Genomic DNA, 27,364 nt, shown 5'->3' with positions numbered 1-27,364 from the left:
ACATATATATATATATATAATATATATATATATACACCATATATATATATATGGAATTATATATTTGCGATTCAAAAGAAGCTCACAGGGACTAGTGAAATAGTCCAAAAAGGCTAAATAAAAGCCAAAGGTAGGATGTCTTCATCCGTAACATCTAATGTATGTGACATTTTATTTACCTGTGGAGCAAGAGACTCAGACATTTCAGCCGTTGCCACATCCATTTCTTTCTCTGAATTTTCAGACACATCTGTGAGGGAGATGCATTGTATTTAGGGAAACATTCTGACATGTTCAGGTAACGGATGACACACATTTTACTGTCACTGTTTTGTATTTACCTGCAGCGTTTGGCTTTTCATCGACAGTTTGCTGAGGTGCAACTGGTGACAGCTCAGAGGCTGTAAACTCAGCTTCAGCAGCTGTTTGCACATCCATAGGAGGCTCTTCTGGTTCAGCTGCAGGGGTTACCATAGGTTGTGGTGGGGCGGTCTGATTCACCTCCTTGTCTTCCCTGGTGTCGTGGCATATTAAGGTGGCGGACACTGTACTGTCAGGATCCATGGAGAGCAGAGTCAGAGCTGCCTCTTTCATCTTCATATCAACATCCTGCAGAGTCATCTCGGGCATCGCATCCTCCCGACTGCTCTCAGGTGGAAGTCTCGCCTCTGCTGAGGTACAAACGTCCATGAGAGCCAGCAGAGCGTCGGCCTCGGCCGGCACAGCCGGCATCTCGCTCAGCTGCGACTCTGTTTCGCCTTCCGGTGGCTCAGGGGTGATGTCGCTTAGTGCGTCGCACGTATCGTCCGAGAACGAGGTGGTGACCGTGGTTGTGACGGGATCGGAGTCTGTGCTCGTGTCCTGGAGAAGAGAGTGCTTCTTCGGCTGCTCCTCTGCATCAAGTGAGGAAACTGAAGACTTTGAAGATTTATCAGACTTTTCCAGTTTGTCTTCTCGGGGTGTTTTCTTCTCTTCTTGGCCATCATCTTTCTTCTCTGGGACTTTATCCTTCTTCTCCGTTTTTTTCTTTCCACTCTTAGTTTCTGATTTCTCATGGAGAGGTTCCTCTGAGACTTTCCGCTGTTCCTTTGCATTTCCCTCTTTTTTCTTGTCCTTTGTCGTCTCAGGTTTGCTGATGGGAGCAACACCTGTGCTTTTGACTTCTGAACTCTGAACTTTATTATCTGTCTTCGATAACAATTGAGTCTTTGTTTCCTCTTTGGATTTGGATTTAGATTTTTCCACGATTCTTCCTTTATCTGTTGGCTTGGCCCTTTTTGGGTCTTTGTCCGTTTCAGAGCTGGACTTGTTTGATTTCTGGCTGTCTTGATCAGCTTTAGTCTTTTCCTTCTCACTGTCTTTATTATCGGTTTTAGATTTGGGTTTGTCTCCTGGCCTGTCCTCGGTGTGGCTCTTTGACCTTTTCAGGACTTCCTTGGAGTGTTTATCTTTCTTCTTGCTGCTGTCGGACCCGGGCTCCATGTCAGACCGATCCTCAGAAGAGCAGGCAGAATCAAGACGGAGCAGCTGCTTGTAATCACTTTTCGCTGAAGTTCTCTCTCCTTTGGCCTTTTCCTTTTCTTTGCTCTTATCTTTCTCTTTTTCCCTATTTTTGTCCTTCTCTGCTTTGACAGTCTCCACAGATGGAGCTTTTGACTTCTTGACAGAAGCATCTTTAGGACCCTCGTCTGCCACACCTTCTGACAAAGACGACTTTCCTTCTCTTGTGGTTGCAGCCATTTTCTTCTCACTTTTAATCTTAAGTTTCTTCTCACCCTTCTCTTCAGAGGTCACTTTAACAGCAGCACCTTCCTTCTGCTGAAATTCATCTGCCTGATGTTCGGATTTCTTCTCCTGCTTTTGTTTGACTTTGCCGTGTTCATCTGACAAGCTGCGTTCTTTCTCTTTGCGTTCTTTAAAGTGAAGTTCTTTACGGGACAACCTATCAAATTTCCCAACTGAGCGCTGTTTGAGAGCCTCTTGGGAACCCTGCTCCAACTCCAGGATGAACGAGTGTGTGCGGCTTTTGTCAGACAGCTTTTTGGTTTCACTGGAGTCTTCTGAGACGCTGCCACTCATCCTTCTGTGCCTTTCATCGGACGATGCCGATTCGGACAGATTTCTTATCAATTTCGGTTGTGGGGGCTTTGAGGCTGTATATTTCACTTCCTAATTATTAAACGACAAAACACAAAAATGCTTGTTTACAACTCGCCAATCGAAGGACAAACCTGTTACCTATGAAATCAGTTTTATTCATGACGGCTTTCACGTACCGCTTTCTTGGATCCTTCTGTATCTCCTCTCTTTCTGCTTGAAACATCTTCTTTCCTGAAGGGGGAAATTGATGAATATATTTATAGACTTTTGTATATCTAAACATTTGGTTATTTTGTTAAGCAGCAGCATGGCAGCAGTGGATTACCTACCTTGAGTCTAACTTCCTCTTCCTATTGAGAGCCATTTTTTTCTCCAGAACTTTTCTTTCTTTGCGAGCCTCTTTGGCTCGGGGGCCGTCCAGCCCGGCAGAGTCTCCGCCCTTTTGTTTTTTCTGATCTGTGTCGGAAACAGAACCGGGTAAATGACGTGACAGTTAAGAGTAAACGAGGCTATTTTGTCCCCACCCGAAATGGAAGAGACAAGAAAACAGTGGGTGACAAGAAACCCCGAAGCCCACAACTATGAAAGCAGTTGTGACAGCAGGCAGCTCACACACGACACACAGAACATACCTTGTTCTTCAGCCTGCGCTGCTTTCAGTTTACGCTTCTCTTCCATTCGTTCTCTGTTCTGCTGTCTCTTGAGCAGCCTTTCCTCTTTGTCCTTCGCCTATGAGACCACAGTTGTGGACCGAGACAGCAATGACCAAAGCCAGTAATTTAAAAAAAGGACCTTAAAACTCTGTGTTTTTCTGTGATCAACTCGTTTGCCAAGTAAAGCCTTTGATTTATCTATAAATAGAATTAAAGCTCTGCTAGCGCTGTACCTTTAATGTTAACATTGAAACAACTCACCGCACTTCTCCGACGTTCTTCCACAGTGATTTCATCATCCGAGTCGCTATAGTAGCGGGAGTAGAGGAAGGGCTTATGAACGTAAGCCTTGCGGCGAGGTTTACGCTCATCTTCTTCTGCGTCTCCACTGGCTTGTTTCTTTTCTGCTCCCTCATCTTGATCTGGTGGTAAAAAACACACAAAAAACACACACACACACACACACACACAGGAAAATGTTATAATCCAACGGAGCAGAGTTGAACTTGTAATTATCTGTGGTAATAGATAGAGACCATATTTCACATTTAATGGGCCAGTAAATTAGTCTCAGTCAGGAATAAAAAGTTGAGACCATCTGATTGAAGTTCCCCCTCTTCAGAAGAATCCGACTGCAGCTCGTCATCTTCACTTTGCTCCTCGAACGACGACAGGTCGCTGGTGTGGACAGAGCTCACTGTGATGTCACTCAGGCCGTCCAGGTCAGAGTCCTCCAAAAAGTATTCTGCAGAGCAAAGACACATCAGTATTTTAAATCTTTTTTTCACTACTTGGGGGAAAAAAACGCGAACATATCAAAGTGAGCATTGTGTTTTTTGTATATTCGTATGTCTTGAACATGTATTCTGTATTTGTTGCAATAACCCGGATTATTATTATTCAGGAAAAGATCAAAAACAGTGGATCAAATAAATATATAAATAAATATCATATTTCGATACAATCCATTGTAATGTTACTCAAGTGCAGTAGATTATGTATAGGGAGGATATAAAGAAACTACCTGGATGAGTTCAGAATCAATGGCGTTTTAGTTCTGTAAAATGTTTTCATTATCAATTCATCTGTCAGTTATTTTTAAAATGTAATCGTTGAATTGTTTCTCTAACAAATCTGAATATCCTAAAAATCACAATTTCCCAAAATGACTTCTTTAAAATTGCTTCAAACTCTCCAACGATTGATGAAAGACCCAAAAGATATTAAATTTACAAAGACATAAAGAAACACAGCAAATTCAACGATTAGTTTTCTGTAGAAATCATTTCTGCGTTATCTTTATATCCATGTCTACCATGTCATGTGTAGTTTTATTAAGAATATTCTTAAAGCACATACAGAGGGTGAGGGTACAACAGCTCACCTTCCTTTATCCTGTCTCTGGCTTTCTGCTTGGCCTGACTCGTAGATTTCAGCAGATCGTCATCATTTTTCTCTTCTGTGGGTTTTCCTGTTGTTTTGCTGGCAGCTCTGTCTCTCTCCTCCTCTGTCTGCTCCTGAGCTCCGGACTCATCTTCTTCCATCTTCACCTCCTCCATTAATCCCTCTTTTCCCAGATCCATGTGTTCCTGAACATCCTCTGTCTTCACTTCTAACGCCTGGACCTCTGCTGCCAGCTCCTCTGCCTCTTCGAGTGTCCTCCCATCATGGTGGCCGTCTCCTTCCTCATCGACACTCATGTCCTGCTCGCCGTCCTCCACCAGCTGCATGGGCTCATCTTGGCCCCTACGTCCTTTATCTGAGCTGGCCCTGACGCTGGCCTCCTGGTTGAGAGAGGTTATGGTGTCCAGGATGGACATGGCGTTGCTGGCAGACATGGTAGCTGGAGCAGACGACGAGGCTGTGAAAACATAATGTGAACAAGGTAAGCTTAAGCCAGACACTCATCATTCTGTTTGTCATGGCTGATGAAGGGATCAAAAGTGCACCTTGCTCAGGAATGCTGACGTCTGGTTTGGTCTCCGTTGAAGGCAGTGGCGGTGGTGGCTCCTCAGAGCAGCTACCAGGTGACAGAAATTCACGGACCACCCTCTCCACCTGCGGCCTGAAGAGATGGTTGATTTTGGGATCCACCACTTGGGCCACGATCCTGTCCACTCCCTGCTCCAGCATCCCAGATCTAAGAGGAACAGTCTGATTTAACTTTGGGTTCCTTCTACGTAAAATTACTTCTAAAACATCACAACAAAAAAGACAGCTATTCTTGAAAAAGTATAAAAGGTGGAAAGGAGATATTGCTCCATTGTCACTTACTGCAGCACGAGTTGCCTGATGTTGTTTCTCAGCTGGTTCTTGTTCAGATGAGGGCTCCATGTGTGGTTAGAGAGGTGATTAGAGACAAAGTTGTCCACTCTTTGTTTCAGGTTCAAGTAAGCTGGCTGCAAGAAAAAGAACAAAACAAAACAAGAATTAGTAAATATCACGTCAGTATAAACTCATCTTCTGAAGTAGTTACTGGTTTAAGTAAGTTCATTTAATTGTTGGATGAAAGTAGTTAGTTTAGCATCTGTTTTGTTATAACAGCAAACCTGAGTCAGCTGCCAAATTACAAACTTTTAAATACAAAAAGCAACCAAACTCAGATTGTCCTTTTCAATCCTTTGCCTTTTGTTTGTGTCAAAATTAGATCAGTCTGACGTAAACTCCTCAATAACAGAAACCCAGTAATCCTACATCACTATGTTGGATTAATGCTCTTTGTGAATTATCTTTTATCAAACTAAAGGAATTTGTTCATGTATCACCCTTATAAAGCATGGATATTTCCTTATTTGGTGTAATAACAACATGTAATGCTATTAAGTACAGTACAGTACAGGCCCAGTTTACAATAATCTCTTACAAGTTGTGTTTTAATAAAAAGTGAAAGAAAGAAATTGTTTGACTTTGCAATTATTATATTGTCCCAAACCAATAACTCAGTCATGCCAACCCCCACACAAAGGTCCCTAAAAGTGATTAACTGTCAAATGTGATGGATTAACATCTTACCAAGTCATAAATGAATGAAAATCATTGGCTGGCTCAAAAGATAATGCTGAATCTCAGAGAATGTATCCTGGACGGCAGTTAGTACTCAAAGATGAAACGTTATAACCGTTTTCAACCATTACCTTTGTGTCAACGTCTGCAAGGCAGTCCCTCCTGAACTGGTCGAAGAGACCCTGTGTTTTTAAATGATTGACGATCATTGAGACGAGCTGAGGGTCTCCGGGTGGTAAACCAGCCATGTCTGAATGTAGCTGAGGGTTTAGCTTGGACTCGGTTAATTTAAAATAGATCAATACTGACAACACATCAGGTAATATCCGACTTCAACGCACCAGGCTTCTGTTGTGGTTTTGGGAAGTTCAAAGCAAGTTTGACCCGGAAGAGAAAAAAAACGGTTACACTAAACCGGAAGCTCTTTGAACGCGAGGGCTTTAGTTACCAAAATAAAAGTTTAGAAACACTATATTATACATCTGCTTAACAACCGTTTATGTACGGTTGGGCTGGGCACGATATTGGTTATAACTGTGTACAGTTTACGCTGTCACAGAAACATGCCGAATGCAAGAAAAATGTATATTTTGTATAAATAACCGGCCCAAACAATTATAAAGTGAAGACGTTGAAAGCCAAAGCAAATTATTTCGAATCGCTAACGCTACAACTAGGAACGACAGCTACACAGGAATACTAATGAACGTTAGCTGCCACTTTATCTGTTGACCGTTGATTCAACATAGTGGTGCTTCGGGTAACGTTGTATTTGGCGAACTCTAGCGGCTTGAACGCCGCAAGAAATATCCACACTTCATTGACACAACCATACATTATACCGCTAGTAGGGTATTTATACTCGGTTACAGTTGTATGCTCTCAGTTATTGTATCTTGTGTGCTTTTCTGGTCAGAAAAGCATCGGCAACATGCCTTCAATGGGAAAGAAACGGCCGATATTTGACAAAGGAGAGCGTAAAAGCAATGGCAGCGGTGGGATTTGAACCCACGCCTCCGAGGAGACTGGAGCCTTAATCCAGCGCCTTAGACCGCTCGGCCACGCTACCGTGTGCGGCACTGACCATCAGATAGGTTTAAGAACATTTACCTCCATGAAAGAGACATTCAGAAGTCTTGCTTCTTTGGCGTAAATACAGAATATTATAAACTACGCCTCCAATGTGTTTTGAGTCAGTGACTCTCCAAAACAGTTTTAATAACTAAATTTAGATTTAATGAAAGGCAAGGCTTATTGCAGCGCAGACTTGTAGGGTACTGCAGTGGTTTTAGCTAGATGAATCTTAAACTGGCATTGACTGCATTTCATAGCAGTTATTGCAGACGTGTCCTGATCTTATGTACTGTTGGGTTTGGAAGGTGACCACAAATTATTTTATAACATTTATTAGAAATTTAAAGGATAGCTTAAGGAATAAAAAATAAAATAAATGCTTTCCATCCCAACCCTCAACATCTCATCTTAAACTATTTGAGAACACAGGCAGCTATAAATCAGTCCAACAGTAGCACTTGTGTGTCAACACCATCAGATACAGAAATCCAAAATAGAGCCGTGTCCATTTCAAAAAGTGTCAGAGAAGAAATGGCAATAAAAACAATAAACACCTTTAGGCAACATACTAGACAGATAATGATGTCACACTGGACAATATAAAAAAAATATATAAAAAAAAAAGTGGGCATGTATTTATACCCATCATAAAGTGTGCCAGAATAATGGCAGTTTGAAGCCCATGGCAGTGAAACCGAAACATGCTGGCCCAGAGTCTCTTGTGAAGTACAGATAAAACACCCCTCAGTGGGAGGTACGCAGGCAGGAGCTCAGGAGTTCTTGGCGGGGCAGATGGGCGGTAGGACTCGGCGGGAGTTGGTGCGCACCCATTGGTGATCAATGACCCCCTGTAGTGAAAGACGAGCGATGGGGCTGTAGCGTAGCAGCTTGGTGATCAAGTCCCGTGCACCATCTGAGATATTTTTAGAGAACTTCAAATCCACCTGCAAGCAGTAAGATAGTATTTATTAATGAAATGTGAACAATGACTGGTGCAGGAGAAACTATGACAATTCAGATTGAAGACAGTCAGAAAAATATTTAATGCTAGCTGTTGCAGAGATGTAAGGCACAATGTGGTTGTGCTTCTACTCATTAGGGATACACAACCTTGAAGTCATCTTAAAATGTTTTAATCCTTTGGAATGACTGATCGTGGTATATTTTTAAACAGTTATTGCCTAATGTCTGGTACATAACAATCAGCACATGGTCTGCAATGCTATTCACATATTGAAACCTGGGTCTTATTTTTGTAGTTTTGGCCTTTACTAACATTATGATGGCATTGCTACAACATCTGTGCATTCAGACAATCTGCCAGAAGTTTCCCCCCAAAATTCTCTTTTGGAAAAGCTAACATAACTTAATGGCATTTGTCCAATTGGGTAGATTGTGCCGCATTTCCACTGCACGGTACGGCTATACTCCAGTACCTGATACTGGAAGGTAGAGTTAAAACACTGCAGACCACAGACTGGTCAGAGAGAAAAGGTATTTGCACAACGAAGGACATCGTGCACAAACATGCCACTTTTTAAAAAGCCAAGCTTCCATCAATAATGCCCAAAATCTTCTTTATTCACTCACCAAGGTTTTAGCCGAACAATTTAGTGGAATTGAGGCATTACACGTCCAACACTAACCTTCGTAATTCTCTTGTACGTTTCTGTATGGCTGGCAGTTTCAAAAGGTGGGTTGCCGACCAAGCACTCGTAGCAGAGAACCCCAATGCACCACAGGTCCACCTTCTCACTGTGGGTGTGGCCCTCAATCATCTCTGGAGGGAGGTAGTCCAGCGTCCCGCACATTGTACGACGTCTGGATGGGTTTAGAACAAAGAGATGAGCAGGGCAAGCAGAGAGGCAGCAACAAGTATATTCATGTGACATGATACAGCAGTTTCAGACAGAACACAGTGGTGCGTTGACATTATAGAGCCTTAATGTCACTTCAGTTCTTCACCTTAGAGATGGTGCATGGACAGACCAACCAAAATCTGCAATTTTCAGCTCTCCACGATAGCCGAGAAGCAGGTTCTCTGGCTTGATGTCCCGATGAATCACTTTCTTCTCATGGCAATACATCAGTGCATCAGATATCTCCTCCATGTACTGGAAATACAAAGAAAGGTCATCAATGGATCACAACAAGACTTTACATTTTACAAAGTGTTCAATATAATTAAAAACAAGATTGTATATATATATATAATCAATTCCAGGCGTCAAACTGCTGCTGAGGAATTGCTGATTACCATTATAACTAACAAACTAGGTTAATTTACTAAAACAACAATAATAGCACAAATAAAAAGTTATCTTTTGAAAGCAGAAGGAGGTCTTACTGTCGCAGTACGCTGGTCGTCAAATCTTCCACATCTCTGCAGCTCCTTGTACAATTCACCGCGTGGGGCATACTCAAGCACCAAGTAGACCCTCTTACGGTCATGGAAATAATTGTAGAAGCGCAGAATGTTGGGGTGTCTGAGGAGAAATTTAAAGTCAGCATGTTCTTAAACGAAATGCAAAAATGCAGAGAATGTTTGTGGAAAATGCAGCACCTAGTTAGTCTGTGGGGAAATGTACTACTGTTTTCATGTAGCTCAAAGCACATCTAACCTACAAATAATTCTTGAAAGCCGATAAATATTCCCGTTAGTAGATGTTGGCAAATAGCCTAAAACAAAGACACACTGAGAAGTTGTACTCTGGGACATTTGCCAAGAATCAAAGCCTATTATGTACTCCTTACTCCACGGTTAGTTTGAGGAAGGTCTTTTTATTGTTAAAAATATGAAAATGTTTTCAGGATACTCACTTGAGATGTGCCTGAATCTCAATCTCCCTCCTGAGTTGGTGCTCTACGCCCTCCTTCTCCATCTGAGACTTGAACAACACTTTCAGTGCCACAATGGCCTGCAGCTTCTTCACCCTGGCAAGGTAGACATTACCAAATTTGCCCTTCCCTAGTGGCCGACCGATGTCAAAGTCATCGATGGAGATTCTCCTGATGGAGTACAAAGATCGATATTCTCATGTTAATCATTTAAATGTATGAAAGTAAAGCTGCACCAAACTGTTGGAAGCTTCGTAACATTGACACTCAAATTCTAAAAATCAACATTTGAATGCTGCCAAACTTTTTTTTCATGTCTAATAATTGTGTTTAAACACTGCATTTCTGCACAGTTCCAGATAAGGCTAAACTAATATTAATAGTATTATACTTTTTGCAGATTCCAGTGGTGGCTGCGTAGGATTGTTTTAAACTCCTTTTCCCAAATATTTTAAGTAACTCTTGAGCAATTTTAAGTCCAAAAGTCAAAATAGATTGAAAAATATAGATCTAAAATTCACATGTCATTATCTGACAAAATATTCACATATTAACCAGCAGCCTAGTAGCGCCATGAATTACATCTATATAACCACAATATCTAAATCTATTCCCCCTTTTTTAAGACATTAAATATGAAGACAGACATTTGACGCTGCATTCGATAACCAACAGAAGCTTTGAATGTAGAAAAATGATATTCGGTTCATCCCTGTATGAAAGCATAACAAGAAACAGAACTGGCAATCAATACACAACTCGAGGAGAATAAGAGGGAATATACTTACTTCACAGCTGCACTGGAGGATGAGCCAACACACTCCCTCCCAGGGCCTGAAAATGATAACACAATGAAAACAGGCACATTTCTTGAAGTGTCTGACTGCCGTCTGTATGCGAGGAGATTAATATTACCTGTGACGGCATTTTTGTCCATCTCCATCCGTGGCTTCACCTGAACACGCTGTGGGCCTGCCACCATGCTTGGGGTTGCAAACTGGTATTCAGAAGCAAACAGATTTAGAAATGCATTATTTATTTTAATCAGCCAATAATAGTGACCAATTTAGTTTGATAGCAATGCTGGCATTCTAATTTGTCAGTGGTAGAACAATTGCTGGTAATCAAATGTTGCTTTAACACAGCTGGCAAATCCACATCTTTTTACAATTAATACATCTTACAGGTCGCTGGAAACCCCTGGGCTCATCATTTTCCTTATTCTGTAAAGAAAAACATACAAAGAACATTAACTTACAATACATTTTAGCTTTTGTATCTTTTCTTGAAGGTCAGACTTATTTTTAGCTTAGAGTAGTTTTGTTTTTTTAAACAATGCTTAAAGAATTAATCCTGAAAAGACTCCAAAAGGGGCAAAGTTTCTGTTTTTTGAGTCAGTGGTGTTAAGGCTCAACTGGTTTCCTTGTGACTTTCACCTCAATGTGTACGTAATTAGTTGCTTGGAACAACAGCTTGGTGTTTACAAGAGAAGCCATTTTGAGTTTATTTGTGGTGTCACTAATTTCTTCCCTGATATTTTGCCTACCTTGGACAAAATAGTAAGCATCGTTCACCATCCACAACAATACCACTAAAGTATTGTAACGTTAAAGCTTCCAAAGACTGACGCCAAAGGATTGTCATATTATCAGTTACAGTATTATATAAGCTACGTTTAGCTTACAACGTTAACGTCACTTTTAAAGTTAGCTTCAGTAACGTCAGGCCACTGTTTCAGTAAGTTACCGTTGGAACCATTGCCTCATGTCGGGTGTAATGCACGGGCGACCTACTATTCCACGGGTTAATCCAGTTTAAATAATACCATGCAATGCATATAATGTGTTTATACGTACGTTATATACAGTTAGTTTAACGTGGCATCATGCTAGGTTAGCTTAGAAAGATAGCAAACCTAATGCTAACGTTAGCTAGTTTAGTTAGCTCAAATCTGTGTTCTATTTAAGCAATATAATCTGCGGTTACACGAATCGTCCGTTAACTTCATCTGTTACTCAGTGTTATATCTCTATCAAACATTTAAAAAAAAAAAAAAAAAACGTTACCTGCATTGTAGTGAGGAATTGTCGTACACCGTTTTAGTAGGGAAAGCCCAGCGTTACTATTTTGAATTTCCTCGGCCGCCAACGTTTTCAAAAAGCTAACCTTCTTAAACCTGATTGGTGGGTGTTCCGACAAACAAAAGGCTCCCATTGGCCAGAGTTGTTGAAAGAGAACGCGTGTGATTGGTTTACACCTCGTTAGTCAGACGTAGTCCCGCCCTCATTTCCTACACTTCCTCACTAATGGCTACTGTCACCTTGCCTTTGCTTTCTTTATCAGCCTGGACAAATTAACTTAATCATATCGCCATTTACAAATGGCAAATATGTTTATGTATCTGATTCCATCAACTATCTTAAAAACCTTAGAGCCAGACCAGTCTCGCCCAATTATGAACTCTGGTTACTGTGCAGTTTCTTAAAAAAAAAAGTGATGTTAAAATTAGTGACATGTAGAGCAGTCATGATGTTTATGAAATATCACTCTTAAATAATTTCTCAGAGGTCAAGGTGACATCATCAAATTGTTTGTTTTGTCCAATAAACAGTCCAAAATCCAAAGATATTATATTTACAATGATATAAAATAAAGAGATGAAGAAAAGCAGAAAACACACACCTTACAGAAGCTGGAACAAACAATGTATGGAGCAATGGCTGACCCAATTAATTCACTATCCAAATTGCCTGCCTATCAACTATTTCATAAATTAACTAATAGTTTTAGCACTGACTACATCCTTTTGTGGAAGTGTGGACAAGATAAACAAAAATAAGCTTCAGGAGAGCTTAACATTGTTAAACATATATTTCCTGTAGCAGCACATGCTCTTATTTTGTATTTAATGAGTTAAGTTGGTATCTACAGGCTTGTTGATTAATCCGTGGATTTCATGAGAAGTGGGTCTAGTTTTGTGTAGAATTATGCAATTGACTGATAGAATAAAAACAACAAAGAAGACAAATTATACTTCAAGATGCATTTGTTAAAAATAGGTTTATTTAAAACTCATTTTCATTTATAATTATTAAGAAGGTTAAAATTATAATGGTTGGTTTGCTGCAATACAATTCACGTCAATGACACAGATACTCCATGTAATTAATACAATAAACAGACATTTACAACTACAATGAAAGAAAATAAGACAGAATAATAATTTCAATATGTTGTGCTGCTTTTCTGTCACACCAAAGTCAAACACCTGCTTGTGACATATATATATATTTTCTGAATGTATACATAGCTGAAAAGGAGTGAAGGAACAGGAAACAGGTGGATCATTGCCAGCAGCATGCTTCAGTTATCTGCCTTTGTATCTGACACCTGCTTGTGGCTTTACAGTCTAGCTATGACAGCTTCATATTTTGTGTATTTTTATTGTGACTGAGTTTGAAAGAGTATGTTAAAAAACTTCGTCTGTTTTTGTCTGCGTATGAGCAACAAATTTGGAAGCGAGACTGCCTTCAGAGATTTTTCCAAACCGTTTGTAACGTGGTCGCTCTAACTTTAACAAGTATCTCTGAGGAAATGTTGCAAATCCAAGAGCAAGATTGCTTTGTAGCAAGATGATTCATCCTCAATGTGATGAAGAAGCTTAATTTGGTGTTATGGAATTTTTTATTTGCTAAATTATTTCATCCATAAAGAGTAAAAATGTACTATATCACAAAATATAGTACAATTAAAAGTAAGCTTTTATTCAAGTTTGACAGTATATGGTTTGAAAATATCCTGTCAAAACCCAAATTAAGGAAATATATTTAAAAAGTATGGCCCTGAATCATATGCAACATTTTGATTATTTAAAAGCCAAACATCTTGAAGAGCACAGTTTAAAACTGATTTTCCTGCTCTGGCTGTTGAGGTTGGCAGATTAAAGAATATTTAGAGAAAAAAAAGTCATTAGTTTACACTCTGATTTCTCCAGTATTATACAGTTTGTGATTTTTTTGAAGGACTGAATATCTGATTCACATCCGGAACTGGCTCCGATGATTTTCTGATATCTTGGGCTGGACTTGGGCTGGGCATAGTTAACTTACATAGTCATTAATTTTCTCCATAACACAAAATAAAATGACATATGGCTGAGTAAAAGGGAATTGTATCTTTATTGGCCAGTAGTAGAGACCTCATTTAGTCTGCACTGATCTGAACAGAGCAGTTGGTGAAAACTAGTGTGCAGGATGGCAGCAGGTCAGCCAGTGAGCGACGCAAACTTGGAATAGGATCGTTCATGTCTACTGTGTTGTTTTCATCATTGCTGTTATCTACACCTGCAGCTTCCTCTTTGTCCTGCTCTTCTCCACTTCCACCACCCTCACCCTCCACGGCTGGTGGACTCTGCTTAGGCTGGAAGGCCACATCCAAAAACTCCAGCCGGCTGAGTCCGCGGAGCAACCTGCAGCTCCGCACTATCTGCATCTCGCTGAGCGTGCAGGCCCACAGGCACAGACACTTCAGGTTCTTCAAGCGGCTGGCACAGAGCAAGCCTGGGCCCACCTCTTTGCCCCCCAGACTCAGTTCCTCCAGTCCGAGCCATCCTGCACCCAGCCCAAGGGAGGCCATCTGTAACTGGTAACCTTGCCGCCCAGTGATGCCTATTTCCAGAAACTTGAGCCTGGAAAGGCCTTCCACCCCATAGACGCCATCCTTGGCAGCACATTTCCTGATCCCGTTGGCAGTCACACGGAAGGTGTCACGCAGCTCCAATCGGCTGAGCCTCTCCCATGATGTCAGACTCTTCAGATGCTGGTCCGTGAAAGAGGGCACATTGTTAAGGACTAACCTCCCTATACCAATCCCTGATGGAGAACCAAGCCCTTTCCGATGCCTTCCTTGCTGTTGAGCACCAACACTGGATGTGGCTTCTGCTCTTTCTTGGTCAGGTGAAGGGGAAGTCTGGTTGAAAAATTCACGGGGCAGCTCACAACCACGCAGCTCAAGCACCTGCAAAGATGTAGGTAGGAGCTGGCAACCTTGAAGGCTTCGCAGGTCTGCGTGCAGAAGATAGAGCTTACTCAGGCGAGGGCACTTTGTGGACACAGCTCTGAGCCAAGACTCGGAAAGAAAGGTGCCCCCTCTGGCAGAAAGCAGCAAACCACGTAACCGTAGGCACCTCAGTCCACAACCCAGGTAATGACGCAGCAGGAGCCAAAGTATGCGGGATGTCACCTAACAAACAATGGACAGTCATGCATTTGTTGAGGGTGGGGAATGGGAGGCCAAAGAGAGACAGTCAATAATTGTAAAGACATACAGAACCCACATGTAATAGCATTTACTTCATAATGGCAAGACATGTGTATTTGTAGAGCACATTTCCTACACAAAGGCTGTTTAAGTGCTTCAAATAATGCATTAAAAACAACGAAAAGGACTTACTAGCATTGTGATGCAAATTAAAAGTCATTGCTAGGGGGTTAAGTGTTAATGGCAGGCAACATATGATTTTCATTTTTCTGAAATTGCATGTGTTGTAGCGGATTACATGAGGTGGCTATGTTCCCCAAATAAAATAAACACTAGACTGTATGGAACGATACGTCAAAAGAAAAAGAGTGAAGCTAAATCGCCAGTAACATTCTTACCCCTTTCCATGCAGTCAGATCGACAAACCTCCACAGCCGTTGGTCTTTCACAAGCCGGTTCCATCTCTTACATACTCTAAATGATACCGCAAAACACAACAAATAACTTCCTCATGTGACGTGAGTCACGGAAAAAGAAAGACAAAACTGGCACTGGGTATTATTTCACAAAACGAATAACTGGTCAAATACTGTCGGTTAAGTTAAATTCCCCCTTACCTTCCAGCTCTAACGAGCTCTCGTACGCTCAAATACGACAACACGTCAATTAAAATGTTTTCTGGAAAGTAGTCTAGGTTACAGGCTTTAAATTCATCCATTTTGTAAACAAAACTATTTCAACCACGGACACGGACCGATATCGCGACGCACACGGGTTGCGCCTTCATCGGTAGTCCCCCGGAAACCGCTGCCTACTGACTGTCGGACCTAGCGGCTGTTTGCGGTTTTAAAAAAAAAACACCGATGAAGCTATATTGCCACCTAACGTTCATTAGGCGAACAGTTCACTGCGCCTGCGCGGTTTACCGGAGAAGATGGCGACCAGCAATGGTGGAGGAATGGAAGTGGATGGGGCAGGCTAGTATTTCTCACTTATCTCACAATTTCTGCCTGATATTAACACGAACCTGTATGCAGACTGTCGCATGTGTCGTACATGTGTGCTATGGATGGGTGTGAGTAATGAATCAGTGGTGGTAAAGGTGGCAAGGTAGCGAGCTTGCTGACTAGCGGGTTCACGTAACGTGCACGGCTCTGCTTATAAAGCTGTCAACAAATTCATCACTTTGGATATTTGAGTCGGTATTTTTATACGTATATTATTGCTTTCCGACTGGTGTTGGCATCAATAATCTTGACTTAAGTCTGTCAGCTCAGGCAGGTTTAAGGAAAACATTGATTAGTTTTGACAACAATCCGATCTTGAATTAGGGCTGGTCTTGGACGTCAGCTGGCCATGTGATCTCTTTCGTTCAATAATTGTATTTTCACACATTTAGATTCATTAAGCCAAAGAAGTGTGTACATACGGTATATTGTTGTGTCAATGCTCCTTTCAATTTATATGAAAGAATCACTTTCATTTACATCCACAGATCAAAATGGAACAGTATGAGCAAATTGTGAAAATACATAAACGATAAAAATGGATGTTTATACTAAATTAAAGAGACCTGCAATAATATAACTAACAATAGAGACATGACTCAGATGTCTCTATCTAAGGCATTGATTTCCATCTTCATCTCCCTCCCTAGTCTTCCTTATCTTCCTCAACCTCTACTGTTGCCTACCCTACTCTCACTCATTAACTTATTGAATTAAATGAAACAGTGTACTAAGTGAAAGGTTGGTGGTTTGATCCCTTGCGGGGCACTGGTCCCCTCTGCCAGCACGTTGTTGCCATTGACACACATTAAAGGCAGTTAAAGAAACAATATACAACACATCTGCCCACGCTGTGTTGACACGGAGTCGGTTGTAAATCATCAAAGTATCCCTACAAGTAGTCGTGATAAATTAGTTACGGTTCCGTAACCTTAGCCAACAATACGTCTTAAAATCCTTCTGGGCTCTAAGGTGCCTCCATCTTTTACATGCATCTCTAATATTTACGTTTTACCACGTCTCTGGTCAAGTAGCTTTTTAGGAAGATGCTGAGGCTTTATAGGTCGGACAGAATCCAACGGTGTCTCAGTTGATCCAGGTCGTTTTGATGGCTTCCATGGCTGCAAAACGTGTGCAAATGTGTTTCATATCTGGCAACATGGGGCGTCAAAATAGGCTTGTATTGTATGTCGTAAAATATTTCACAGAAAATTACATTTATAAGTCAGAGTATAGTACGTCATGAAAATGTCATAGTATAGTATTTACCGTTTGACTTTTATAATACTAAAAGAATGTCTGTTTCCAGAATTTTCTCCATTTCTTCTTTGATGTTTTTCCAAAATGTTAATATTTGTATTTTGATTTTGTTGCATAACATAAACTTTCCAAACATAAGATGGAAAAACCCACATCACTGAATCCCTACTTGTCATATTGGGAAGTTTTGCAGCAATTATCTTCATTTATTTTAGTTATATTTATTATTGATAAATAATTATGAATTGATTGTTTCCTACTTAACTCATCAATCCTCTATATCCTGTCAGGATAGTGTAAAATGTACTTTTTAAGTCTCCAGGATTCAGGTTGACGTCCTCAAATTGCTTGTTTTGTTCCATCAATAACTCAATAGTTGCTGGAGTGTTGAAGCCTTCTATTTTGTGTCTCTGTGTGACTGTAGCCAGCCCCAGTGTTATGGCTGCAGGGGTCACCGGAAGCGTTTCTGTGGCCTTACACCCTCTGGTTATCCTCAACATATCCGACCACTGGATACGCATCCGCTCACAAGAGGGACGACCAATGCAGGGTACGTATTGAGGAAAAAATGGCACGTAAGCTGTGATGTAATGTATAGTTGGTCTAATGTTCAGCTGAGTCATTCTGTAACTGAGTATAATGAAACAGGTTATTATATATTATTGTGTTTCTTTCTCCTGCTCAGTGATTGGCGCCCTGATCGGGAAGCAGGAGGGAAGAAACATCGAGGTGATGAACTCCTTTGAGTTGCTGTCTCAGACCGTAGATGAACGAGTGCATATTGACAAAGAGTACTACTACACCAAGGAGGAACAATGTAAGTGGTTTGTATTTGTTAAGGGCAAGAATACAGCTCTATTCTATCTAATAGGTTTGTCCTTTTATGACTCCTTTATGAAACGCAGTGCAGCCATTCCTTAATGCATACGTGTTTTGTTTCTCCTTTGACAAGTTCATTGTTTCCTGTAACAGTCTGGAGGTGACTTGCTGAAATTAATAAAATCTGTGGTGCAAATTGTCTAAGTTAGGATTTGGTTATGAACCCGTACTCGCCCCCCCAAATCCTTTTAAAGAAACGTCAGTGACAGATTGCATCACAGAGGAAACATGAGATTCAGTTATTGATAACGGGTTATTCATTAGTCAACGGTGGTTAATACTCAAAGTAACGTGCTTGCTGTAGTTTTTTCCTTAATATTCCCTTTTGCCTCTCAGTTAAACAGGTCTTTAAAGAGATGGAGTTCTTGGGCTGGTACACCACAGGCGGCCCCCCTGACACATCAGACATCCACATTCACAAGCAGGTAGGGCAAAAGTTCAAGGGGCAATACGAACAGTAAATCTGAATGAACGAACATCTTTACCTTCTCACAGATCCTCACTCACTGAGTCAGTGGCAACCGCACACCGCTAGTGTACATCAAGGTTGTCCTACATTCACCTCGATTGGTCAGATACCTGAGCTACACGTTTTACTTTGAAAGCAAATATCAAACAAAAAGCTGTCGAGATTCTGACATTTTGTGTTATTGATTCATGTTAAACCAATACAGACATTGTGTTTACACAATGTCAAGTTACAAAAACAACATGCAATGCCATGATTATTTAACAAGCAGGTGATTTTGACTTTGTTGTTCTTATTGAAAGTAAAATCATCTTAAAGCCTGATAGTTGTTTCCTACTTACTTTCCTTCTTCTCTGCCAGGTGTGTGAAATCATTGAGAGTCCTCTCTTCCTCAAGCTCAATCCATTGACCAAGCACACAGATGTGAGTTCTTGCATTTTCACTTCAAAAATGAGAAAACACCACACTGCTGTATTTAGACACGGCTGCTTTAATTAATGTGTCCTTTTTTCCTCCAGCTTCCCGTTAGTGTTTATGAATCTGTGATTGACATCATCAACGGCGAGGTAATCTTTACATTTCATGTCATCATTTACAAATCCTGTCCTGCAGCAGTGAGACAGATTCCCATGAAGAATTGTCAATGTTTTATTTTGAACGTGTTTTGGGGTTTTTCTAGGCCACCATGTTGTTTGCTGAGCTGACGTACACTCTGGCCACAGAAGAAGCGGAGAGAATCGGTGTTGACCACGTAGCTCGGATGACGGCCACTGGCACAGGAGAAAACTCAACAGGTAAGAGTTAATGTTCTGTGAGTCACATCAGCTATAAATCTGCACTAATGTATTGTTTTTTACGGTTGATTTTATAAACATTGTTTATTTAACTCATAAAAGGTGTTCTCTCAGCTCGTATCTCAGATTATGATGAATCCAAATGAAATGGCTATTACAGCTAGGACTATCTTAAATACTGGTGGAGTGTTTTACAGTTAGGATTACTTCCATTTCAGCAGCAATGTTATGACTATTATGTTTGTGAACAGAATATGAAGAGACTGTTCAAAACTATAGATTAAAAAGACAGAAGATTCGTCTGTAATGGACTGTGTTGTTTTTCAAGATGTACTTTCTAACATAATCCCTCGTTCACAAAGGACTCATTTCTGCTGGTATTTAGGATTCAATTGTTAATTGATTTCTCTCTGTTGTGTGTTTTATCTGTGGTTATATGATCTTATATTTCTGCCACATACTGGTATCGGCTCTTTATTTTATTAAGGTATTAGGCAGGCCTAAGTAAAATACACAGAGTTAATACTGACCAGAGAAAAAATATCAAACTCTGATGTTAATGTGTGACAAGTAAAGATAATTCACAATTGAATCATTCTGTAACAGATCACAGGCTCTGTTATTCCTTGCATGTTATTCATTAGAATTACCGATGTTTGGGATTCTTTGCCGCATATTGAGACGTCTCGTATAAAATCAATTCGGTAAAACTAGCTTCCCCCTCTTAGTCGATTAGTCGACTATTTGGTCGTTTTGATCACGTTTTTTATGCTGACTGACTTATTTCCAAGAAACATCTTTGGTGAACACAAGATTTAAAGTTGTGCTTTTGTGTGATTCTTTGTGGAGAATCTCAGTTTTACTGATCTGCCGATTTAAATGAACTAAGCGATGAGTCGACTAAGAATGTCTCTGGTCTAGGACAGCCCTAAATACAACAGTGGATAATACACACATAGGTACAAACATCATGCATAAACACAAAAGAAACATTCCAATCTTAAACTCCACAAAATGTCCTTTATTTATTCTTAAAGAAGATGGTTAAGGTGCAAACTGACTATAAACTGACCAATATTCACTTTTTCTTCGTCTTCTCTGTTAGTTGCCGAACACCTCATAGCCCAGCACAGTGCGATAAAGATGCTCCACAGCCGGGTGAGGATCATTCTAGAGTACGTCAAAGCCGTGGAATCAGGTGAGAGGACAACAGGGTCTTTTAATGGAGGCTTTGAGAGCAAAATATGTGAAAAATAAGTCAGGAAAACAGCTGTTCTTAGATGAGATGTTTACTTTCCTCACTTTTACCCTTGAGCACACCTCTATAATTACAAACCGCTGTCTTGACAGCATCGTCTTACCTCACTGTTTAATAAGCACTGCTTTACCTTATTTTTTTCTGTCCTGCAGGAGAGGTGCCATTTAACCACGAGATCCTTCGAGAAGCCAACGCCCTGTGCCACAGATTGCCGGTCCTCAGTACCATAAAATTCAAAACTGACTTCTATGATGTAAGCAAGCTTTCTGTACCTTAACGCACAACAGGTTTTTACACCCTCATGCACGTTGATGTTTTCATCTAAATGTCAAAGGATAAGGTCGGCATTCTCATCAACATATCAACAGAAAAGGCTAAAACAAACAAACAGTTCGTCCATCTCTTAAAACTTTGACTTACCCAGTCTGTTTGTGGCTCTTAACCCAAAGCACATTGATTCCTACTGACCACAAATATATAGTTTTCTTAAGACTATGATTATTATTTTTTAAATATACTAATATTGTACAAAACCGGAATAATACGGAGATATCAGAGATATCAGGGATGAGTACAGTGATGGGTTTACGGTAAATGATAAAGATGGTCCGTGTCTGTTTTAGTGGATCCTAGTATTATATGAATAGTAGCACATAACTGAGATATGCATTTTTATTTTATGAAACAGCAGAGCACTGTATTTAACAAACTGCACTCAGACTGGAGTAAATATTGCATTTGTTGGGGACTATTTTCAGCTGCGGATTAATACATTGTTTTTGTGCTGGTGAGTAATTTCACCACCAGGGGTCTACTTTTATAACCGTTGCAAAAAAAACGGTGCCTGATGGAGAACGACCCCACTTTCCACTCAAAAGTTGTGATGTAAAAAAACATCAACAACTTGACTGGAGAATGTGTGCACCTGTCCAGAAACTCTCACCTATGCGTAAGCACATTATGGACTGAGATGCTGATTTAGAAATTCAATTTGAAAGGCCTCTTGAGGTGCCTGTACTCGTGCGCGAAAGGGTTAAAATGATAATAATCGGTTGTTTTAGGAATCCAGGATAACATCAAATAGCATTAAAGAATTGCAAAACCAAGCAGCAGCAGTTTTCAATACTAACTTCAAATACTGTGCATATATCACCAAATTTTGTTTTCATATAGTTTTTGTGTGTAAAATTGCTGCTGTGAACATGACTGTGCTGTCATTGCACTCATCATTGATTTGCGATTTTTAAAAGGAAATTTCTTATTAGCAGGCGTTCGAGCAAATTTCTCTAAAGCTGTCTTTCTTCTCCCCTGCAGCAATGTAATGACGTGGGCCTCATGGCGTACTTAGGCACCATCACCAAGACCTGCAACAGCATGAACCAGTTCATCAACAAGTTCAACGTCCTGTACGACAGACAGGGAATCGGCCGAAGGATGAGAGGACTCTTCTTTTGAGCTGGCAGTAAGCCGAAGCAGAGAGACAAACAAGCACTGCAGTTTCTTTTTCTGTTTTTGTTTTTTTTTTGGATATGTTTGTATTTTTGGTTTGCTAAAACAAATTCTGCAGTAACTTTTCAAACAAGTTTACTATTTTCAACCACAAGTGTATCGAAAAGCACTTAATTACACAAATCTAAAATAGCTATATATACAAAATCGCTAAACTTTTTCTTGGCTACGCACAGAAACTAATCTACTATACATCATTATATTTTACCCCGTTTGTTTTATGTTGTATGTAATAAATGATCTGCTGATTTTTTTCATTGGACTTTGACTCTTCTTTCTAAGATTGTACAGTATGTCATAAAAAACTTATAAAATTGGAATAGTAAAGTATGTCATGGTGTAGTTTGCCATTCATTTGATAGAAAATTCAATTTGTGCCCTGAACAAATACATTTTGATGTATAGTATGCATCAAAATGCAAAAAGAAGTCACAGGATAGGATGTAAAAATGTCATAAAAAAAGCACAGTGCAATAAAGATGCTCTACAGCCGGGTGAAGATTATTCTGAAGTACGTGAAAGCCGTGGAATCAGGTGAGAGGACAAGGTATTTTAAATGAGGCTGTATTACAGCCTCATTTAAAATACCTTGTCGTCTGGCAAACTGCTGTTTCCACACTTGTATACTATTAGGAGAGGCCCCTCGAACTCAACTCCATAATTACAAGCCCCTGTTTGATACTGACTTGACAGCATTGACTTATCTTGATGTTTTCATATATTGAGCCATAACTTGTTTTTTCTGTTTCCATGTACCGCATGAGAGGTGCCATTTAACCACCAGATCCTTTAAAAAGTGTGTTCAACTGCTGAACTAGAGCTGCTTATACATGTCTTTAGCTCTTCTATATTGCATTGACTACTGTAACACTGTTCTCCTCACTTTTTCACTGTAATGGCAAAGATAGACACTTCTGCTTGGAAGTTTATTCAATTAGCTACATTAAAAGATTTATTATTAGATAATATTAGACCTGTTATGATCACAGTTTGTTTTAGCACAGTCTCACCGTGTTGTATTCCCTAACGAGTGCTTTTTTATAACGCTGCCTTTCTTTTCCCCCTGCAGCTATGTAACGACGTGGGCCTCATGGCCTACTTGGGCACCGTCACCAAGACCTGCAACAGTATGAACCAGTTCATCAACAAGTTTAAAATCCTGTTCAATGAACAGGGAATCAGCTGGAGGCTGAGAGGAAGTGTATCAAAGCACTTGATTACAAAAATCGCTTAACTCTTTCTTGCTTATGCACAGAAATGAATCCACTATGTGAATATACTATTTTACCCAGTTTATCGTATTGTTCATGTTTCTGTATGTAATAAGGGATCAGCTGATTGTTTTAATGGGACTGCTCTTCTTTTTAAGCTTGAAGGATTGTAGTAGGGTAGACATTGTAACTGTACACAACATGCAGCTAGTAAAAATGTCAGAGCTGCACTCTGAAATGAGTCTCTGTAAGTCAGCTCTGTGCAGCTGAAGGTTTATTGTCAGCAGTGTTTGCAGTTAGCTCGTCTTTTGAAGTCTTGTTCCCGCTGTTCGAATGCCTTCAGAGGTTTGAGCAGATGAGCATACTCAACAGGAAAAGGGGGCAGGGAGAGTTACAGCTCCAAAGTCGGGGGTCTAACAGGAGTCAGCATTTTAATGGGTATTAAACGTACAGCGGAACCAGACATAAAGACCCCCAGCATGCAAGTTGGCACTTTCACTTTACTAGCTTCTACCTGCCATGTGGCTCGAGGTGGAGCAAACATGTTCTTTCCTCTGTCTTCCTGCACCTTTAAAAAAAAAAAAGTATACACAGAAACAAAATACTACTCAATCACCGATGAAAAACTTTATTATCTCATTAATCAAAAATAATTTGCATTACTTGTGTCGACTGAAAACAGATTTTTTTTTTTTTACTTTCTGACAGTGATGATGGTAAACACATCAATACCTTAACAGTTGTCAATTGTATAAGGTTTAAACAAATATGCAACTTTTCAAAGCTTCAGTACAAGTTGTAGTACATTTGCAGATGTTAAAATCCCTCAAACTATGAAAATGTTCAACCTTGATGTTTTTAATTAAAATCTGTTAAAAAACCCTTTTCCTCCATCACTTGCTGGATGTCTTACTGACTGTGGCCTGACTCTGCAGGCTCATCTACAGCAACAGAGGGCTGTGGGTATTGGAAGCGGGATGGGTCGTACAGATCATCCATGGGGTTGTAGGGCATAGGGTAGTAGTAAGGGTAAAGGCCTTTCTTCTTGATGGGAGTAAGGGGAGCTGGCACCGCCACTGGTTCCTCTATCTTTTCCTCCTCCACAGGTGGGGGTGGTGGCGGCGGGGGGACCATGATCTTCCCCTTCATGGGCCTGGGTGGGTGTTCAACCAGGCAATCAGGGTCCCAGTAAGGGTCACAGTCGTACTCCATGCCCTTGAAGGGGCGGATGGGCGCCGGCAGAGACTTCTTGATGAGGACTGGTGGCGGTGGTGGTGGATGTGGGGCGGACTTCTTTGGTGGAGGGGGAGGAGGTTGGGGCACTATGGCTGGAGCTTGAGCTTTCTGGGGGGTGCAGGGGGGGTGGGGGCGGGGGTCGCAGAGCACAGGCACGGAGCCGGTAGGCAGGTAGACGATGTGGGGCTTACAGAGGGGGTCTTTCCTGTTGCACAGGTAGAGAACATCAGCCTGGGAAATGACTGGCGCAGGAGGGAGAGGAGGAGGGGTCGCTGGGGGCTCTGTGGGCTTTGGGCCCCCTTTCATTGGAGCTAGAGGAAAGATTTTACACTTCTTGTCTGTGGCTGGGTCACACATGGTCGGCATTCCCAGCTTGTTCTGGAAATAGGAAGCGTCGGGGCCGTAGGTGTGCTCCAGGTACCTCATCTGCTGGTAGAGCATCCGCAACTTGTCAATCTCATAGAGCTGAGAGGAAGGGGAAAAGGAAAAGCTTAAGGACTTTAATAGGGATAAAGCAATACATACATACATATCATATTATTTTCATTCATGAATTTGGACTGCCAACACTCAATATGACTTGAGGCTACATCATAACCCAAATCTCATGACTAATATTCAGGAAAAGTAGGGTCTGCACTGCAAAATGAGGTTCAGACAGTGTAGGGGTTTAGGGTTAAATTATCCAGATGATGCTGATGATGTAAAGAGAACGTCCCTGGCTTGAATCCAGCAACATTTCATGCCCCCACTCTCTCCCCTCATTTCCTGTAAAGTCTCTACTGTTCACTGTCTAATCAAGGGGGAGACATTAGTCGTCTGTGTGTAGATATCGACTGTCCTGAATCACTAGATTAACACAGTGTGGATTCTGTTTTAGATTCTGCTTATGTTCACACTCCCAGAGACATTTGATTCTCACTGGAGTCTCCCAGGATAAGAATGTGTACACAAAGTACCCAATGTACGTACCCCCTCAGTGTGTCCGATGCTGCTGTAGTAGCGGTAGTAAGCCTGGAAGTCTGGGTTTCCTCTGTACCACCTGGGGTCCGCGTTACGCTTCGGTCTGGAGTGACTCAGAAAGCCGTTTGCTTTTTCCGATTCAATACCAACAACACTGACAGGTACCATCTCTGTTAACAGAGGAGATGAAGCTCAGTCCGATAGAGAACTTCTCAACGGTTATTTAAATGTATTCTGATTTATTTAGGCTCTGCACCTACCTTCCTGCTTGATGGTGTTTGAAAAAGATTTGGCCTCCAGCAGGCCTGGAGGAGACAAAGCATGAGATGGACATTGATCATCTTGCTTCTGACATATTTTTGTTGAAGTAGTTGTACAATAAAGAACCAGAACTTACCTGAGAGCACCATCAGACAGCAGAGTGCCCCCAACAACCATAATGAAGAAATCATGGCGAACTCCTGTTTCATGGCAATAATAGATTTGCATCATTTACGGGGAAATAGTACAGTTCTAACAAAACCATTGCTATTGGATTACATAAGAAATATTGACTATAATCCTTCAAAAACAAATTTCACAATATATAAACACCTCTACTCACAAAGATGCATTTAAAATGGTATGTAACTTCTTGACCTATTTCAGTTTATTTAAGAGTGCAGGCCTTTTCCCTAGAATTTGAATGTATAATTAGGAAAAAGTTATTCAGACTGTTTCACAGTATTACAAGACAAACTATACTTCTAAAGGTGAACTTATTGTCCTACTTTGATGCTAAATACATATTGATCAGTAGAAAGTATAAAACAAAGCAGCTACAGGAGAAGGTACACCATTTAGCTAAATTAAATGCAGTTTTTAGTTAAATTAGTCAGCACTTTCAGAAGCTAGAAATTATCATCCTGCAATATTTTACTCACCCGTCTCAGGAATCGGTCTTCACTGCACTAACTGAGCAGAGTGGGTTAAATACAGATTTCTGTGTCCGACCCCCTGAAACATTATCTCCTGTCCAATAGTTCTGCACCAACTTTGACACCAGAATCCTGTCTCCACCTCTCTTTCTTTAATATGTGGCCTTTGGCGCCAATTAAGAAAAAAAAAAAAAAGCTGCACTTTTAGCTGCAAAGCCATAAAAACGGACTTCAAATAGAAACTCCCCATTAAGTCTGGAAGGAAAGCATCACCTGCTGGGACAACTGCAACTGTGGGGGAAAATGCTGCCTACTAACACAATAACTCAGCCAAAAAGACAGTAAAAATCATAGACGACGGTCTGCACTGCCTTACATGTACTTTTATGAGTTGTTAGAGATTTGTAAATCGCTGTCAGCACCAGAAGGCTGTTATTTTTACCCAGAGAACACCTGCTTTCTTTTAACAGTTCTTTGACTGACTGCTGATTAACTCACTGAGCAACAAAGAGGCTTGTTTTGTCTTTACATGTTCACTATCATTTTTGAAGCACTTGGAATTAGGTTGAAGCTGAAGCCTTATATGCATCAACTTAATGCAGGCCACACATTATATGTGTACACACACACACACACACACACACACACAGTGGATGACCCTCATGGATTTGTCATTTTTAAGCAGTACCTGATTCCAGCCTCTTAATAGTTCAGATCAAGCTTTTTTGTCTTATGTGACAAACTGAACGTCTTTGGGTTTTAGACCGACTGACAAAACGCCATTTGAAGCCAAAATCTTGTGTACTTAAAGTATTTTTAGAAACTCATTTCTAACAGTTTTTAGCCTAAATGATTAATTGGGGAAATGTAATCTCCAAATGAATAGATAATGAGTTTGCATAGTTAGCGCAGCTCTAAACTACAACTATTAATA

At 40.7% G+C, this 27,364-nt stretch overlaps 5 protein-coding genes and 1 non-coding gene across 7 annotated transcripts in view; 1 reads left to right on the top strand and 5 right to left on the bottom strand.

The window, feature by feature from the left end:
• The window catches only part of bod1l1 (biorientation of chromosomes in cell division 1-like 1), a 17,387-nt gene extending 11,253 nt beyond the window's left edge, over positions 1–6,134 (bottom strand). For both annotated transcript variants that reach the window (XM_031862901.1, XM_031862902.1), the window contains exons 1-11: positions 5,888–6,134; positions 5,028–5,152; positions 4,703–4,893; positions 4,138–4,614; positions 3,349–3,498; positions 3,015–3,175; positions 2,733–2,829; positions 2,430–2,556; positions 2,277–2,331; positions 342–2,169; positions 180–250 (exon numbers count right to left, since the gene is read on the bottom strand). In XM_031862901.1, coding sequence (XP_031718761.1) covers positions 180–250; positions 342–2,169; positions 2,277–2,331; positions 2,430–2,556; positions 2,733–2,829; positions 3,015–3,175; positions 3,349–3,498; positions 4,138–4,614; positions 4,703–4,893; positions 5,028–5,152; positions 5,888–6,004 — 3,399 coding nt within the window. In that variant the 5' untranslated portion in view covers positions 6,005–6,134. The remainder of the gene's footprint in view (positions 1–179; positions 251–341; positions 2,170–2,276; positions 2,332–2,429; positions 2,557–2,732; positions 2,830–3,014; positions 3,176–3,348; positions 3,499–4,137; positions 4,615–4,702; positions 4,894–5,027; positions 5,153–5,887) is intronic.
• Positions 6,135–6,743: 609 nt separating this feature from the next.
• trnal-aag (transfer RNA leucine (anticodon AAG)) lies at positions 6,744–6,825 on the bottom strand. Its single transcript has one exon. It is a non-coding gene; the product is annotated as a tRNA-Leu (tRNA).
• Positions 6,826–7,146: 321 nt separating this feature from the next.
• On the bottom strand, positions 7,147–11,812 carry aurkb (aurora kinase B). The gene is made up of 9 exons (XM_031862799.1): positions 11,735–11,812; positions 10,853–10,891; positions 10,584–10,665; positions 10,457–10,502; positions 9,651–9,839; positions 9,178–9,316; positions 8,796–8,944; positions 8,477–8,651; positions 7,147–7,774 (listed from the first exon to the last, which is right to left on the bottom strand). Exons 1-9 carry the CDS (start codon positions 11,738–11,740, stop codon positions 7,601–7,603), a joined length of 999 nt encoding a protein of 332 aa, XP_031718659.1. The 5' UTR covers positions 11,741–11,812; the 3' UTR covers positions 7,147–7,600.
• A 697-nt stretch (positions 11,813–12,509) lies between these two features.
• Positions 12,510–15,729, bottom strand: LOC116391831 (F-box/LRR-repeat protein 12). Its single transcript, XM_031862783.1, has 3 exons — positions 15,545–15,729; positions 15,326–15,401; positions 12,510–14,909 (listed from the first exon to the last, which is right to left on the bottom strand). Exons 1-3 carry the CDS (start codon positions 15,643–15,645, stop codon positions 13,872–13,874), a joined length of 1,215 nt encoding a protein of 404 aa, XP_031718643.1. The 5' UTR covers positions 15,646–15,729; the 3' UTR covers positions 12,510–13,871.
• Positions 15,730–15,827: 98 nt separating this feature from the next.
• On the top strand, positions 15,828–22,365 carry cops6 (COP9 signalosome subunit 6). The gene is made up of 10 exons (XM_031862454.1): positions 15,828–15,904; positions 17,619–17,744; positions 17,880–18,011; positions 18,410–18,498; positions 18,903–18,965; positions 19,061–19,108; positions 19,222–19,336; positions 20,442–20,534; positions 20,747–20,847; positions 21,909–22,365. The coding sequence occupies exons 1-10, from the start codon at positions 15,862–15,864 to the stop codon at positions 22,047–22,049; spliced, it is 951 nt and encodes a 316-aa protein (XP_031718314.1). The 5' UTR covers positions 15,828–15,861; the 3' UTR covers positions 22,050–22,365.
• Positions 22,366–23,595: 1,230 nt separating this feature from the next.
• Positions 23,596–26,038, bottom strand: and4 (actinodin4). The gene is made up of 4 exons (XM_031862897.1): positions 25,911–26,038; positions 25,774–25,818; positions 25,523–25,683; positions 23,596–25,015 (listed from the first exon to the last, which is right to left on the bottom strand). Exons 1-4 carry the CDS (start codon positions 25,981–25,983, stop codon positions 24,224–24,226), a joined length of 1,071 nt encoding a protein of 356 aa, XP_031718757.1. The 5' UTR covers positions 25,984–26,038; the 3' UTR covers positions 23,596–24,223.
• Between the last annotated feature and the right edge of the window lie 1,326 nt (positions 26,039–27,364).

Source organism: Anarrhichthys ocellatus, unplaced genomic scaffold, assembly GCF_004355925.1.
Source record: "Anarrhichthys ocellatus isolate YVR2014 unplaced genomic scaffold, GSC_Weel_1.0 scaffold27, whole genome shotgun sequence".
NCBI lineage: Eukaryota > Metazoa > Chordata > Actinopteri > Perciformes > Anarhichadidae > Anarrhichthys > Anarrhichthys ocellatus.
The sequence above is the reverse complement of the archived record's forward strand: the minus strand, read 5'-3'. Positions and strand labels throughout refer to the sequence as shown.